At 35.7% G+C, this 17,457-nt stretch overlaps 1 protein-coding gene across 1 annotated transcript; it reads left to right on the top strand.

Moving 5' to 3' along the window:
* The first annotated feature begins 8,410 nt into the window (after positions 1-8,410).
* LOC128208194 (galactosylgalactosylxylosylprotein 3-beta-glucuronosyltransferase 3-like) lies at positions 8,411-15,038 on the top strand. Its single transcript, XM_052911632.1, has 6 exons — positions 8,411-8,502; positions 8,761-8,877; positions 9,312-9,748; positions 11,306-11,392; positions 12,916-13,116; positions 14,879-15,038. The coding sequence occupies exons 2-6, from the start codon at positions 8,799-8,801 to the stop codon at positions 14,978-14,980; spliced, it is 906 nt and encodes a 301-aa protein (XP_052767592.1). The 5' UTR covers positions 8,411-8,502; positions 8,761-8,798; the 3' UTR covers positions 14,981-15,038.
* The last annotated feature ends 2,419 nt before the right edge of the window (positions 15,039-17,457 follow it).

The raw sequence follows: 17,457 nt of genomic DNA, 5'->3' as shown, positions 1-17,457 counted from the left end.
AAAATGGCCGAGGAGTTCCAAATGATCGACCATGACGTAAGGGATAACATACACTACTTAATAAACAAACATTAATTATATCAAAGCGCACTATTACTTTTTCAAAAATTGGAAGTAAGGAAAATGATATAACGTTTTCAGAAACATATGACCAAATATTGTACAAAACAATTCATAGCACGTGATTTCAAATCTGTTCAAAAAGTGAGACAGGTCGAATGCCTCACTTCCAAATGTTAAAGTTACCGAATCCAATGTTTTCAGGAACAACGTTTTTAGTATTTAATCCTGGTAATTTTGATCGCACATATTTTAAAAAACCAACAACATTTTTACCATTTTTGTTGTTACAACTTCTGAAGGTTCGGCATTTTTGCTTCTCTGTGAGATGTCCAATCATCGCTCGACATTTTGATCACATGATACAACACCATTTTTTCATTGGACTTTTTACTCGGCATTTTGCTGTTAAACGCGGCTCGACTTTATGAATCTAGTGACGTAAAACTTCCGAGACAGAAAAACTGCAGCTTCGGCATTTTGAAGTGAGGCCATCGAAGTGCATTGTGTTGTAAATTAAGTTATGAATGATGTGATTCATAAAATGGTTTATGCAACAATGCTGATATATGCTTGCTGCAATAACATAAATTGTTACCAAATTTGTCATAATTGATTGTGTTTAAACTATGATTCACATAACTATTACACATCTTAAACGAATATGGGTGCATGTATATAAATCTCATGGTCGATAATATGACAAAAGAAACCGTTTTCACGATCACGGGTAACGTTCCCGGTCAGTTTACACGTGGAAAGTGACAATCTCCGAGCCTGGCCTAATTCTGTGTGGTCAGATTGTCAGTGAGATCTTGAGGTTCCACGGGGGATTCTTCAGAGGTGCCGTCATCTGAATTTCAGGGATAAGATCGTCATTTGCTGTGTATCTCCGAGCCTGGCCTAATTATGTGTGGTCAAATTGTCAGTGAGATCTTGAGGTTCTTCCGAGGGGGTGGGCCTTCATGTGAATTCGAGGGGTTAGATGTGGCTTCATCGTCATTTGCTGTGGTATTGCTATCGATATTGTCCACGGTTTGACGCTTAATGTTGTCATTCTCGAGCGGGGACCTCTTTTCGTTTTGCTGATCGTTCAACTACTGCAAGTACCCGGTATCAATTTGGGATATCAAAAAGTGTATGGGACGTTTTAATTTAATAATACATTGCATGAGAACACATTTGACAATGACAATATCAATACAAATTTCAACACAATATTTAGACCGACATTATAAAATCAAGCATGTAAAGAGATTGGGCCACGAGTTATGCCAACATTAGTTACGGCACTCTCCCGAAACGTCACATTCTATACCAAACAAAGGTGTTTTATAAGCAAAAAATACAACAACAATAATAGTAATATCTAATGTATATTGCATTGTTTAAGTGGAAAAAACATGAAACTGTAGATGTTGTAGAGTTATACGGGACGTTGATTGGGCATCGACTCTGGGATCGCCCGGTTGGACGCTTGCTCGGAGTTTCGTGGAACGCCCACTCGAGGGACGTTCTTGTAAAGTTTGCACTGTTCGCCGTAGAGTGGTGAATTCGATGAACGAAATTGTCGCCGGTCACCGCGTTTGTCAATGCAATGACCCATATCAATTTCGTAAAGGGAATGGTTAACATATAGTCTTGTCTTTTACCAATTTGACTTTTTCGGTGTGTTCGGCAAGTTTGCGTACCACTGGGTATAATCTTCAATTTATTTTGGAAAGTGTTAGTGTATTTTGTATTATTTCTGGGTTCTATTTAGTACTATTCCAGCCTTACGCACAGCTTCTCTATCAGTAAAGCGTTCTAAAATGGCAACAATAGGTCTATTTCTGTATGAATTGGCTGCTTTTTTATGATCACTTTGTTTACTTACATTGTTGAAAAATCTTCAATGTCTATTGGTTTTTCGCCCGAGTTCTACTCATTGTTTTGTCGTTTTTCTTTCAGAAATTTTCTGAGTTATATTTCTTGCCGTTCTCTTGGATATGAAGGACGGGCCTCTTCAATCCCGAATAATAATACATTGTTTCCTGTGACTTTAGCATGTTTATCAGGGATACGACTGTGTATGTGCTCATTTTCTTGTTCCTGTTGTTCGATTTTTGAGGACAGAAACATGTTTTGATTTCCCAACGAGCGGATATCGTGTTCAGTGGATGTGATGCATTTGGTGTTTTAAGGTAAGAGACATCTTTATATTTGTGGAATATTTTTTGTAAGCATAATTTCCACAGACTTCAAAGTTGAGTTTAGTTCATTGAAATACCTAGAATAATACTGTCTGGTGTTCCCTGTGGTCCTAGTTGATTTTCGGGCTGGTTATGGAGGACCGGTAGGGCAACCATGGATACTGCACCAAAAGTGAAAAATTTGAAAGTGAAAATATGGCAATGGTTCACTGTAAGGGGGTATGTACGTTAGGGCGGGGTCAATCGGGCCCTCTTGTTTAAGGTGTTTAGCATAAAGAGTCGATTGTTCTGGTGTTATCCCATGCGCCACGCCATTTTAACCTCCTTTAACACGTCCAGGATGTAAAACTACTTTTGAACGTTGAATCCAGACACATTTTAATAATTATGATAATCGTTACTGTTAAAAAAGTCATTGCAGTTCACCAGAGTGATAATGCTATGTGTACTATAGATTTATCATGATCGAACCTCTGGTGAATGAGAATGGGAAAAGTATTCCGAGAGTGTTTTTGTAATCATTTATCTACTAACACTCTCATCAAAATCTAATTTAATATGTTTATGCCCCCCCCCCCTTCGAAGAAGAGGGGTTTATTGCTTTGCACATGTCGGTCGGTCGGTCCGTCGGTAGACCAAGTGAACTTTCATTGTAAAAGGATTTTAAAGCTTGTCTGAGTGATAACTCAACAATGCCTAGACGTATGGTCATCAAACTTAAAATGGAGGCTGGCCATGACCAGTAAATGACCCTAATGATTATAGGGATCATCGGGTCCAAGGTAAATGTCACTGTGACCTTTAATGATAAAAAGTTGTCGAGTGATAACCCATCAATGCCTGCAACCATGGCCCTCAAACTTGACTTGGAGGTTTGGACTGACCAGTAGATGACACCTATTGAATTTGGGGGTCATCGGGCAAAAGGTCAAGGTCACAGTGACCTTGAAAGATAACAGGTTGTCCGACTGATAACTCGACAATGCCTGCGTCCATGGCCATTAAACTTGACTTGGAGGTTGGGTCTGGCGAGTAGATGACCCATTGATTTTGGGGGTCATTTTGCCAAAGGTCAAGGTCACAGTGACCTTGAATGATAAAATATCGTATGAGTGATATGTATGTATGTATGTGTTCTTTCGATCTAGGATAAAACCTGCAAATGAAAGAAATAACTTAAAATATAACATCATTATTTTCATAATCTATTAAAAAATAAATATTGAACGACGTCTTATTTAATTGGTTCGAACACAATGATCAATGGCTGAAATGAACCATGATCAGTAAAAACACCAAGTAGGTCTGTAAAAAGACAAAGGTTGGTTTTGAACAATGGTCAGTAAGAAGACCAAGTCTGTTTGTTTTACACTATAGTTAGTTAGAAGACCAAGAAGGTTTATTTTTAACAAAGGTTAGTAAAAAGACCAAGTTGGTTTGTTTGAAATTAGGTCTTCCGAATTAAAAGTAAATGTAAAACTTACTACCATGCTGCCACTGTCACCGTTTTACGGAATAAATCTGCATTCCAGGCCCAAAAAATACGAAAATACTAAAGCACAATCTCTATCTCAAATCAATTTACCGCATAAAAGCATAGTATTATTCAAAATCTTGTATGCTTTTATACTTTTTGAAAATGTATTTTCTCGTAGAATATGTTATTGAAAGATTTTAAAAATATTGCAAAGAAAACTAATTCTAGAGCAAAATATATACTTGAGTAATTGTAAAAACTAAAAAGACAATGAATTGTACTCAAGTACATTTTTTTGCCGTAGAATATTTTTCCCTTGGAATCTAGACCAATGATCATTATCAATATATTCAATGATAGAATGCGGTTTTAAAATGTGTAAAATCATCGATATTTTCTCAATTAATTTTGTTGTTTTATGGTAAAATGAGTTGATTTTGAGATTGGACTGAATTTCAAATGTGTAATTTTGAAAGGGATTCGTTTACGTGTTATTTGCTCAGGGGCCGTATTCAATATGCATCTTAGTGAATATTTTCAACTTAGTGAGAATTTCGTAATTTTTGACAACGATTATTTTAAATACAAGCTACTTTTCATCAGATTTATTCATATGCATATATTGTTTGGACCATTTTCTTGTTTATTTTCATATTTTTGGTTTACAAACATTGTTCGTTTTCTTAAAATTCAAATTAGAAAAATGGCAATTTTTCACTTAGTTGAAAATTATTACTAAGATGCATATTGAATACGGCCCCTGGGAACAATTAGAAAACATCGCGTTTAATATGTAAACAATATGCTTGTTTCTTCAAAAGTTTGAATTGGCGACAGTAATGTCCTTGGAAATTGGAATATTTTACGATTGGATTATCCCCCAAAATATGAGTATATTGTGGTTATAAATAAAAGTAAGTAAAACAATGTTTCTAAAATAATTTGTCAACAGATGCTGTACACTAAGAAGATATCTGTGTGGCCTGTTGGGCTAGTTGCTGGTATACGATACGAGGCGCCTAAAGTCCGCAATGGGAAGGAAAGTCCATAAAATAATTACAATTATTAAAATAACCCACGATATAAATATGACTGAAACGCAGTTAAAAGTATTGATTAATGATAAATGTCAGGAACACCCAGTGTTATAGATACAACCATGTTCAAGTGACCACTAGGGAAAATACCCCGATTGGGAAGGAAAGGCATTCTCCTTCAATGTTTCCCAATCGGAACACTTTTAGCAACTTATTGGCCAATTAGGGATTCCCGATCGAGAAACTTTGGCAATTTATTGGCAGATTGGGATACAACATTTTTTGATAAAATTGGCATGTGCATAAGAATGTTGAGGCTACGGACAATCTTAAAATATGTGTATACTAAAGAGATAGATCTCAAATCCTACCGTTCAAGGTTTTTTCCCCCGATACTTATATATATGTCAGTTTCTCCTTATCGGGAAACGTATTTGTTTGACTTGCTACTATTATTTCTCAAACTTCTGTAAACAGAACGACCCTCCCCAAACCATCCCACCGACATCAATATATTTAGTATGGGAAAAGGCATCTTAACGGTAGGAATCTATCTTAATTGTAAATAGCCATTGTTCCAGATTGTCCATAGGCTAAATGCCGTAATAAACTGGACACTAAGTTAGATTTGATTGTTCGTTTTGCTTCCCGATTGGGCGTTCAATTGAGAAGAGAATCGTGATCAGGAAACACCGAAGAGTAAGCACTTCGGCCAATGTAGAAAATGAGCAGATCACCAAACCCTCCGAGGACAGCATCTATCACCTAGTTGTTTCCCTAACTTGATGGTTTATTTTAATAACCATGCAATCCTCCTATTAAGTAATATTTGTGTAATGCCTGCTGGGTAACACTTTTAACAACTAATTTGTCACCTCAGGTTGTTGGTTGGCACACCTCCTTCCCTCGCGAGATTAGCACGGACATGGCTGGGTTCGCAGTAAGCCTACAGTTGTTGGATGACAATGCTCGTGCACAATTCCGAGCCTCTGCGATGTTGGGACATCAAGAGGTGGATTTAATCCAACAACTCGGCGTGACATTTGCCAGATTTGGAGCCTCGAACTGAAGACTGCACTAAGGTTTGCATTGATATAGATGAGACTTTTGTGTCTAATCTTATAGCCTGGAACATTGCGACGTTAAACGTGTTTAACGGCGTCATGTGTCTGGATAGTTGGAAATACTAACTAAAAGACTCACTCATGAGTACCAGTACCTCATGATCTATGGTAAATTTATCGTGACATTTTGTTGCCGATCGTGAAATTAAGAGGGTAGGTAGATCGGGATTGATTTGATTTGTAAATTTGTAGCTGAATACATTTTTTGTACATCAAAAACAGCGCTATAACTACAGCCTCTATCAAAACTAAACATTAAGACGTCTTTCAAAAAGATATAAATAAGGACGGCAAATAACGAAATAATTGTCAGATGACATTAACAAAAATAGGGTCCAGTAGGAAAATAGTGCCAATAAATAGTCCGGATCTTAAACCATTTATATTTTTGTTTCCTTTCAATCTCCTTTTTATAACAAAAGTTCCAACACGTTGTCTTGCCTGATTCCATATTTAGTTCGACACATATAGCAAATTTAAACGTAACCGCTTTAGCTCGTTTGTTTTGTTTTGCAGGTACTTGTCTGGCATACAAAAACGGAAAAATCATCAATTAAGGACGAGGCTTTAATCTTCAAATTGTACAACCACACCTCTGATCCTAATATTGAAGTCTGAATGAATTACAGTATTATGGTGTGCAAGTAATTTTGTTTTGGATAAAAAAAATAAAATACGTTATGTGCTTTACTTATATCGCGTTCAGATATTGTGACTGAAAGTATTTTTTCCAGCCTGGGGACCGGTACCCAGTGACAAGTAAACTATTTCTGATACAGTGATTTTAAGGTTACCACGACATTGACCCTGAATTTGACCACCATATCTCATTATCCGGGAGTTGTCCCAGGCCATATTGATATGAAAAGTTCACTTCGACACTTTAATGGGGGGGGGGGGGGGACCCGCCACTGGATCGTAATGTCTATTTATAATGAAACTAAGATTTACACAGATGTATGTATACACATCTATTCATCTCTATACATGTTAATATGAATTCAAATCAATAAGATTTACCTTCCATTTTTCACAAATATACAGTATTTACAAAAGCTGTCCCTTATTATTTTCATGTAATAAATTACATAAAAGTAAGATGGATTTGAGCACTGAACACAGTGATAACTAGCAAAATTGGAAGATACATTATATACATGGGAACTACAGCAAAGTACATTGATGTGTAGTTGGTCAACATGTTTAACTTAATCTAGCTTAATAGGAAAAACTTTGGAAGGTGTTACTTATTCTAAACCTCTGTCCGCCACTGTTCTGACAATATCAGCACCTACCACTATAAAAGAATGTTACTATGTTGGTAAACCAAGAGTTTTAGGACGAATTATTAAAAACCCATTACAGGGAGTGTTATAACGGTACAAGATAAACGTTTTTTGGTATCTTGATGTTTCCTTTATCTTTTATCAGTTTATACGATTGTTTGTTAATAAAGGTTGTTTTTATTATTAAACATATTTTATAGTTTTATTTCGTAATAATTATGTTGCTGGTCCATTCTGATCACGTGACCCTCCATGTTACAACATTGAGACCTACACGACGCGACGTCAATAACTGCACTACGAGGGTTCGTAAAGACTTGTGACTGAGCTTGAATCTTAATGTACAAGCTAATAACAGCAGACCATTGAGTACATCATGATCTAGATACATCATTCATAAGTTGTATTGCCGTTTTTTACATCGATAATAAACCCAGTAAGTAAGAAAACTGCTACAAAGGCAACCTTGGACAAACATCTGTTGCTCATGACAATATATTTTTTTATTTACTTTAAATCACAATAAAAATATAATTAAATGATTTTTTTTTTTCGTGAATTTTTAGATTACGTTTCAACCTCTGCTGTGACGAGTAAAGAAGTGTATCCGTCAGTTATAAGAAAATTTTGAGGGGCAAGAAACTTCAAAACTACAGATAATCTTTACTACAAAATATTCATAACTCGGTCAGAAACTGAGAATGTTGATATTAAAAATCAGCCGACGGTCTTGTTTAAAGAGCATGTATACATATTACAACCATGAAAGTCTTCCGTCTTTTCTAAAATTTGAATAATATCTGGGTGGATTTTATTGTACGTATCAATTTTAAAAAAAATAAAATAAATAAATTGATAAACATTCTCTAAGGGAAGTCCTTTCACCCCCCCCCCCACTAACATTTACATCATTTATGTTCTGTTTCTGTGTATGTTCAAAAGTGCGCACTTCTATCGGAGGACCCTGGAACCGCTCCTAGTATCAAATACATGATTGTGTTGATTTAGAGTGAACACTTATTTTCTTAGGCAATACCGTAAAAAGGTTTCTTTTGCCCAGACGATGTGTCTGAAAGATGTAGCAACGTGTTTCAATGCCTTCTTGTTCATTGCAATCGATCCGGCGACATCTTGTGCATAGAACTATTCTTTAGTTCGGCATTCAATGTAGTTTTTGACAAACGATTTGTAATTACATTATAGAAATCTGCAAAGCAACTTGTTTACCCAAATTATTCCGAGTTAGTCAACCATTTCTTACTGACACGGCGTGATAGAAAGTTTATGGAAGTTTAAGATCGGCGGAATGATGTTTGCAACGAAATGGTAAGTTTCTTTCTGCATTGTAATTAAAACTAAAAAATATTTTTGAAGACCAATTTATAATATATATATATATGTATGTATGTATGTATATGTTCTTGCGATCTAGAATAATACCTACAATTCAAATAAAAAACAAACTTACGTATAACTTCATTATTTTTATAATCTATTTAAACATGAATTTTGAACGACGTCTAAACTCGTTAGAACACATAGCCTTTGGTAAAACATGCATATAAGCACTTCAACGTATTACAGGACGGAATCCTAATTTGGAAATCGAGCCAAATCCTAAGATGATCAAGAGGAATTTGACTCGCCTGTTCATTGTTGGAATATTTTTGATCTGCCTTACTTTATTTGTAACCAAAGGAAGTAGGTATTCATACATATTATGGTGGCAAATTACTGCCGAAAGAATTCTGATTACCTTCTTTTGATAATTATGTAGCTATCAAGTTAATATACACGATCATTTTTCGGTTAGATACTATCATAAGACTGTAACAGGCTTGAAATTGACTAAATTCGACGTAACATAATAACTGGTCAATTAAATAAGATTCATGTTACCAGACATTTGTTCTGATCCCTATGGAAAAAAAATCATTTCAAAAACTAATCTTCTTAACAATTTATAAACCTCTCATTAAATCGGCGTTACAACTGTCGTTGAAAATATCGCTTACCGTTCATTTCTAATTTTAGATTTAGCAAAACATTTTATTGACAAAGTTTTAAGAGTTGTGCTTACTTTGTACCTTGATTAATAGCTGTTAATGACTTATGTACTTTTTCAAATTTTGCAGGTTTATTTTGTAATATATTTGTACCAAACGAGTATACAAAGGAACGCGAATGTCAAACGCTTCATGTCAAAAAAGACATTCCACGTATTTATATTGTGACGCCAACTCATACACGGCTTACACAAAAAGCAGACTTGACGCGACTATCTTATACATTGCGTCTTGTGCCAAACATTCGCTGGATAGTTGTAGAAGATGCTGACCAACCATCAGATATTGTGAAAAATCTTTTAGCAAGCAGTGAACTACATTACACACACTTATTTGCCAAAACTCGGCCTGAATCACTGAAGAAGACTGCTGAAAGATGGCGACCACACAGAGGAGTAGACCAAAGAAACGAAGCAATACGCTGGATTAGACAAAATGCGAAACAAACAGGAGTTGTCTACTTTGCTGATGATGATAACACATATGATATCAGGCTCTTTGAAGAGGTTATATTGTTTTCCCTTGAAATTAGAACTAATGATGTATAATTCATTAACCTTAGCATTCACAACTAAGACCATTCTACAAAAATAAACCAATGAGGCAACAACTTATAAATCATTTGTTTGACGTTTCCTTACCACCCTCTTAGGTGTGGTTAGAAAGTAGGTTGGTAGAGTGTTTTTTACTCTTTCTCTCAACTTCTTAATTCCTAAAGGAAAAGAACGAGAGAGGGGGATATGAAAGCTGGAGAGGCTAAAACAATCGAAGCGCATGCATTATAATTAGTCTGTAGAGGAACGCCCAACAACTTATTATTAATTGTGGATAAAAATCTCAGTTATATAATAGTTGCTTTCTCCTGATGCCGTCAAAGGTATTTTTTAATTTGAAGTGAGGTTGAGCGCATACAAGTTCTTAAAAATAGTCAGTTAGAATACCAAGTAGGTTTGTTAAGATCAACGGTCATTTAGAAGACAAAGTAGGTTTGTTTTCAACAATGGTCAGTCAGAAGACCAGCTACTAGTATGTTTGTTTGTAGCAAGAGTCAGTAAGAAGACCAAGTAGGTTTGTTTTAAACAATAGTTAGTAAGATGATAGAGAAGGTTTGCTTTGGTCAATAAAAAGATCAAGTAAGTTTGTCTTGAACAAAAGTCATTTTGAAGACAAAGAAGGCTTATTTTGACCAATGGTCAGTAAGAAAACAAAGTAGGATTGTTTTGAACAACTGTCAGGAAGATGACCAAGTAGGGTTATTTTGAACAATGGTCAGGAAGAAGACCAAGTAGTTTTATTTGAACTATGGTCAGGCCGAAGACCTAGTAAAGTTATTTAGACCAATGGTCAGTAAGAAGACCAAGCAGATTTAGTTTTGACCAATGGTCAGAACGAAGACCAAGTAGGATTGTTTTTAATAATGTTTAGTGAGAAGACAAAGTAGATTTATTTGACCAATGGCCAGTTAGAAGACAAGGTAGGTTTGTTTTAAACAATGGTCAGTGAGAACACCAAGTAGGTTTGTTTTTAACAATGGTCAGTAAGATGATCAAATAGGTTTATTTTGAACAATGGTCATTTAGAAGACAAAGAATGTTTATTTTTACCAATGGTCAGTAAGAAGACAAAGTAGGTTTGTTTTGAGCAATGTTCAGTAAGAAGACAAAGTAGGTTTGTTTTGAACAATGGTCGGTTAGAAAATCATGAAGGTTTATTTTGAACAATGTTCAGTAGGAAGACCAAGTTGGTTTGTTTAAAATTAGGTCCCCTAAATTTGAATCAAAAGTTAATTCTAAATACTATAGATTTAGACATATAAATAAAAACATAATCGTGTATAATGTGAACAGTATGTTTGTATCTTCTTGGCGATAGTAATGCTCTTGAAAATATAACTATTTTACGATTGCATTTTCAAAAAAAAAACGAGTTTCTGGTACTTATAGATAGAAGTAAGTTAAAGAACACAATTTCAACAAAGATTTAAAACATTATTGCCAACATAAAATCTGCGAATCAGTCCACGTTTCTTTAAAAAGCAATGTTTTAATATAAATTGTCAACAGATGCGGTACACTAAAAAGATGTCTGTGTGGCCAGTTGGGCTGGTTGCTGGTATACGATACGAGGCGCCTAAAGTCCGCAATGGGAAGGCAAGTCCATAAAGTAATAATAGAATTAAAACAACCCACGATATAATTATAACTAAAAATGCAGTAAAGAGTATCAATGGATGTTTAATTTGGGGACATCCAGTATTATAGATACAACCATCAACCGTATGACCAGTGGGGGAAAGCGTTTTAAAAGCGATGGGATTCCGCTCTAGTATTTCCCGATCGGGAAGATTTTGGCAATTTATTGGCCGATTGGCCGAAGGAAGAGGGTTCTCCATCAATGTTTTATTATCTGGAACTTTTGGCAAGGCATTGCCCGATTGTATAACAAGGGGATTCCAGATCGGGGACAGTGTGGCAATTTATTGGCCGATTGGGAGGATGTTTCCTCATCAGTGTTGTACTTTTAGGTATTGCCCGTTTGTGAAACAACAAGCCCATTTATCATAAAAATGTCACGCCCATAAGAATCTTTAGACTTCGATGTTTATTGTCTAGAAGGTTATACCTAAAACCATCAGTTCAGATCCCTCCTCCCCATATATGTGAGAAATCCTTTTTTCGATATGTTTCCCGAATTGGCAGCACTTGTATTTTCAAATCGGGAGCAAACCCAACCAAACAGTGAAAACATCTTGTCTGTGTTTTCTGATCGGGAAATGTAATTATTTTGTTTTGCTACTATCACTACTCAATATTCTGAAAACATTCCATATCTTTCAAACTCCCCATCACAGCCACCTCAATATACTTATTATGGGGAGAAATCTTAGCGGTAGGAATTCATATATATCGTATTTGTACATAACCATTGATTCAGATTGTCCGTGGACTGAATACCGTAATATACAGGACACCAAGATAAATTGAAATGTTTGTTTTGTTGTTTTTTTTCCGATCGGAGGTTAAATTGCCAGAAAAGGATAATGCCTTCGGCCAATATAGAAACGGAGTAAACCATTAAACCTCCGAGGACATCAGCTTTTTCTAAGTAAATGGATCATTTTATCAAACATGTATTCCCCTTAGTAGTATTCGTTTAATGCCTGCTGGGTAGCACTTTTAACAGATTGTCAGTGCCTCCTGATCGGGAAATGTATTTGTTTGATTTGCTACTATTACTTCTTAAAATTCTGTAAACATACCATATATGATTGACACCCCTCCCCAAACCATCTCACCGACCTCAATATATCTGGTATAGGAAAAACATCTTAACGGAAGGAATCTAACTTAATTGTAAACAGCCATTGTTTCAGATTGTACATATACTAAATGCCGTAATAAACTGGACACTAATTTAGATTTAGATGTTAGGTGTTTCCCGATTGGGCGTTCAATTGACAAAGAAAATCGTGATCAGGAAACACCGAAGTGTAATCACTTCGGCCAATGTCGAAAAGAAGCAAACTATCAAACCCTCCGAGGACAGCAGCTATCACCTTATTGTTTTTCCTAACTTGATGTTCATTTTATCAACCATGCATAACCTTCTCAGTTAGTAGTATTTGTTTAATGGCCGCTGGGTAACACTTTTAACATTTAATTTGTCACCTCAGGTTGTTGGTTGGCACACCTCCTTACCTCGCAATATAAGCACTGACATGGCGGGGTTCGCAGTAAGCCTACAGCTGTTGGATGACAATGCTGGTGCACAATTCCGAGCCACTGCGGCGTCGGGATATCTAGAAGCGGATTTCATCAAACAACTCGGTGTGACATTGTCAGATTTGGAGCCTCGAGCTGAAGAATGCACTAAGGTTTGTATTGATATGGTTGCTATGTTTTCTGTCTACTCTAATAGTCTTGTTGTTAAACGGTTAAATGGCGACATGTGTCAAGAATGTTGGAAATACCAAAAGACTCCCTTGTGATTACCAGTACTTCGCGCTATAACTTACTTATTCATTAATGGATTACCATTGTTTGGTACAATTGTTGTCCTCATTGAGACGATGTGCAGTGACCTTGAACCGGATCCATACCTCAAAGGTCAAGGTCACACAAGACATTTAAAGGTCAAAGTACAAAGGCTTGTGTCCGCGCTATAACTTACTTATGCATTGATGGATTACCAAATTACTTGGTACAAATGTTGTCCTTATTGAGGCAATGTGCAGTGACCTTTAACCGGGTCCATACCTCAAAGGTCAAGGTCACACAAGACATTTAAAGGTCAAAGTACACATGCTCGTGTCCGGGCTATACCATACTTATGCATTGATTGTTTACCATATTGCTTGGTACAAGTGTTGTCCTCATTGAGACGATGTGCAGTGACCTTGACCCAGGGTCCATACCTCAAAGGTCAAGGTCACACGTAACATTTAAAGGTCAGAGTACAAATGCTTGTGTCCGCGCTATACCTTACTTATGCATTGGTGGATTACCACATTTCTTGGTACAAATGTTGTTCTCATTGAGACAATGTGCAGATACCTTGACCCGGGTCAATATCTCAAAGGTCAAGGTCACACGAGACAATTAAAGGTCAGAGAACACATGCTCATGTCCGCGCTATAACTGAATTATACATTGATGGATTAACATATTACTTGGTACAAATGTTGTTTTCATTGAGACAATGAACAGTTACCTTGACCAGGGTCCATACCTCAATGGTCAAGGTCACATATGACATTTAAAGGTCATAGTTCACATGCTTGTGTCCGGGCTTTTTACATTTAGCAGTATAGGCATGTCAATTCTTACTGGATTTATTGACCTTATACATTTCATGTATTTTTTGCAATAATAACTGAATTGATCCAAGAACTCCAACCAAATGCAATTTGTGCCAGTAATCCATCATTAAGTTTTGGGTCCATATTATGACAATGCTAAATAGAGGATAAGATATCAATATTCATTGAAAGTGTTAAACAAGTTGCACAGATTGATACTTACGGCCCTCTACCAAGCATTATCATTATGTGCAACAAGCTTAATAAAAAAAACAATGAACAAAAAATGTGATAATATATTTATAACATGTGTTTTCTCTTTAAAAGCAGTAAAACAATGTTTTGACGTTACCACAATATATATGTATCACTGTATCGAAAATACTTAAGGCTTGCTATTTCAGCGATGTTATAAATCAAGGACTCATTTTCCTTCCTATTTTAGCCAAAATAACCTTGACATTGATTTTACCTACACTACACACAATATGAAAAACTTTAACAAATATCCTTTTATGATATGTTCAACTATCCAAGAATATTTAGGTTACCAATCAAACAACTTGTATTTCCTATATTCCCACTCTTGACCAGTGGTTGTGTACAATTTTGGTCAGATTCAACGAACCAGTCAGGTTGCGAGAAAAACAAAATATACTAAAAACAACGGCGGGGATATAGCCGTCCTCCGGACTGCCTTGTTGCTTTTTTTTTCATCTCCTTTGTATTAAAAGGGTTCCAACACGTTGCTTTGTGTGCAACACAGATTTCATATTTAGTTCGACACATAAAGCAAAATTAAACGTAACCGCTTTAGCTCGTTTGTTTTGTTTTGCAGGTTCTTGTCTGGCATACAAAAACGGAAAAATCATCAATTAAGAACGAGGCTTTAATCCTGAAATGGTACAACTACACCTCTGATCCTAATATTGAAGTCTGAATGATTAACAGTTTTATGTTGTGCAATCGATTATGTTTTGGATAAAAAATAAATACGCTTTGGCTTTACTTATATCGCGCTCGGATATTGTGACTGAAAGTATTCTCTCCCAACCGGGGACCGGTACCCAGTGACCAGTAAACTATTTCTGATACTGATGAAAACGAGTGTCGGTACAAACAAGTTATTTCCAAATGACATTCAAATGACGAAAAAAAGTTGCAGTTTTTAATATTAAATTCCAATTATTAAGTATTATTAACGCGATTATTAACATTGTAACAATTGGTGTATACATTTAAGGAACTATAAGATTGGCTGATTTCAAAGGTAATGTTCAGCCGTTAATACAGTGTACACTGTAACTCATACATTCCAACTTACTCCAATATTTGCATGTGTAAATATAATGCCACATGATCTTTATTAGACATAAACAGGGTAAAATGCATTAACAATTCTGCGTTGAACTTTTCATTTTATGTAATGTGGTCAGACTATTTGTCGGCATGTAATCTTGAATATTTAAGAAATATAACACACCACTGAGGGTCATATGACATTATAAGGACCGGCCAGTCAGCCACCGAAGGTGTATATGCCACCGAAGGTGTATATGGACTGAGGCGTTAGCCGAAGTCCATTCACCTTCGGGGGCTGACTGACCGATCCTTATAATGTCATATGTCCTGAAGTGGTGTGTTATATTTCTTATATTATGACGAACACTTTTCATTACAATTCAATATTTTTAAAGCGATTTAAATGTGTTTTATTGAACAAAGCTAAAAATGTTTACTTGCGACAAGTTTTCGCCGTTGTGAAAATAGCAAGCCGCACTTACCAATTGTATGACGTCAGCGGTCCATATTACATTTTTGGCGAGGTCCGGACAGTGATATATGGACCGATCGAGTTTATATATACAAAGAAGGGATAAATTGATGTGAGGTATATAATATATGTGATTATCGGTCATCTCAGATCAAAAACTAAGTCACTAGGTCAAATCTTTAGAAGAAATATTTCACGGTAATAAATTTCACAATTTTTATCTCATCTTTATTTAAATTTTAATTAACTTTCAAAATATTTGTGTACATGAAATCTTAGATGATAAAGTGTGTCATCTAGGGTCAAAATCTAGGTCTCTGGGACAGATCGTATTGGAAAAGCTGATGTATTTATAAAATGTTACTTTTTCCTCACACAAATATAATAGTTTCTGTTGATCAGGTTATTTGTATGAACGATATCCCCGATAAGTATAAATATGGGTCTTTTGGGTTAAAAATACTAGGTCACTAGCTCAAATCTTGTTTTGTAATTTTATAAAGAAACTTTTAGAAATTAATTTAAGTAAAGAAATGGCTTAAGATGTTTTATGAATATCGCTCAGATATATATGGCTCTAATGAATGTTAACGAGATACTACGCAATCTCCGAACCATAACATACATACCGTAACAGGCATCTGAAGAGGCAAGTTTAGTTAGCATTCCATCAAATAACAAGACTAATTTTTATGCAAAGCATCAAAGACGTCGCGAATGTTTTTGAAACATGACTATAAGGAAGCATATGAATTAAATCATACCAAGTTTGAGGTACGTGGAAATAAGCATTCTTCAGTTATTGTACGAAATCGGATTTTCAGCTTAAGATACCACGACCTTGACCTTTGACCAACTGACATAATAATAGTTAGGGTTACTACTGGCCATTTTTGAGGGAGTCTAACAAGTTCGTGGTCTCTAGGCCTAAGCGTTTATCATGTATTGATCGGAAACCGATTTTCAGCTGTAGGTGATTTTAAGGTTACCACGACATTGACCCTGATTTTGACCACCATATCTCATTATCCGGGAATTGTCCCAGACCATATTGATATGAAAAGTTCACTTCGACAAATTAGGGAGGGGGGGGGGGGGTTAACGACTCGCCACTGGATAGTAATGTTTATATATAATGAAACTAAGATTTACAAAAATGTATGTATACACATCTATTCATCTCTATACATGTTAAAATTAATTAAAATCAATAAGATTTACCTTCCATTTTTTCACAAATATAAAGTATTTACAAAAGCTGTCCCTTATTATATTCGTGTAATAAATTACATAAAACTAAGATGGATTTGAGCACTGCGCACAGTGATAACATCAACTATTATATATATTAAAATAGCAAAATTGTAAGAATCATTATATACATGGGAACTACAGCATAGTACATTGATGTGTAGTTGGTCAACATATTCAACTTTATCTAGCTTAATAGGAAAAATCTTTGGAAGGTGTTACTAAGAATGGTTTCTTCCATGATATGGTCAATTCCTACCCACAGGTGACCCCAAAACCTCTGCCCGGCCACTGTTTTGACAATAGCATCACCTACCACTGTGAAAGAATATTACTATGTTGGTTAATGTTATACACCCCTCCAACACAATATAGGACGAACCCCAGCCGCG

Source organism: Mya arenaria, chromosome 11, assembly GCF_026914265.1.
Source record: "Mya arenaria isolate MELC-2E11 chromosome 11, ASM2691426v1".
NCBI classification, from domain to species: domain Eukaryota; kingdom Metazoa; phylum Mollusca; class Bivalvia; order Myida; family Myidae; genus Mya; species Mya arenaria.
The sequence above is the reverse complement of the archived record's forward strand: the minus strand, read 5'-3'. Positions and strand labels throughout refer to the sequence as shown.

Excerpts from the sequence above, each read along its gene's own strand:
- LOC128208194 (XM_052911632.1), top strand. The coding sequence starts at position 8,799 with ATGATCAAGAGGAATTTGACTCGCCTGTTCATTGTTGGAATATTTTTG. Across the intron at positions 8,878-9,311 it reads TTTATTTGTAACCAAAGGAA|GTTTATTTTGTAATATATTT; the intron begins GTAGGTATTCAT and ends CAAATTTTGCAG. Across the intron at positions 9,749-11,305 it reads ATATCAGGCTCTTTGAAGAG|ATGCGGTACACTAAAAAGAT; the intron begins GTTATATTGTTT and ends AATTGTCAACAG.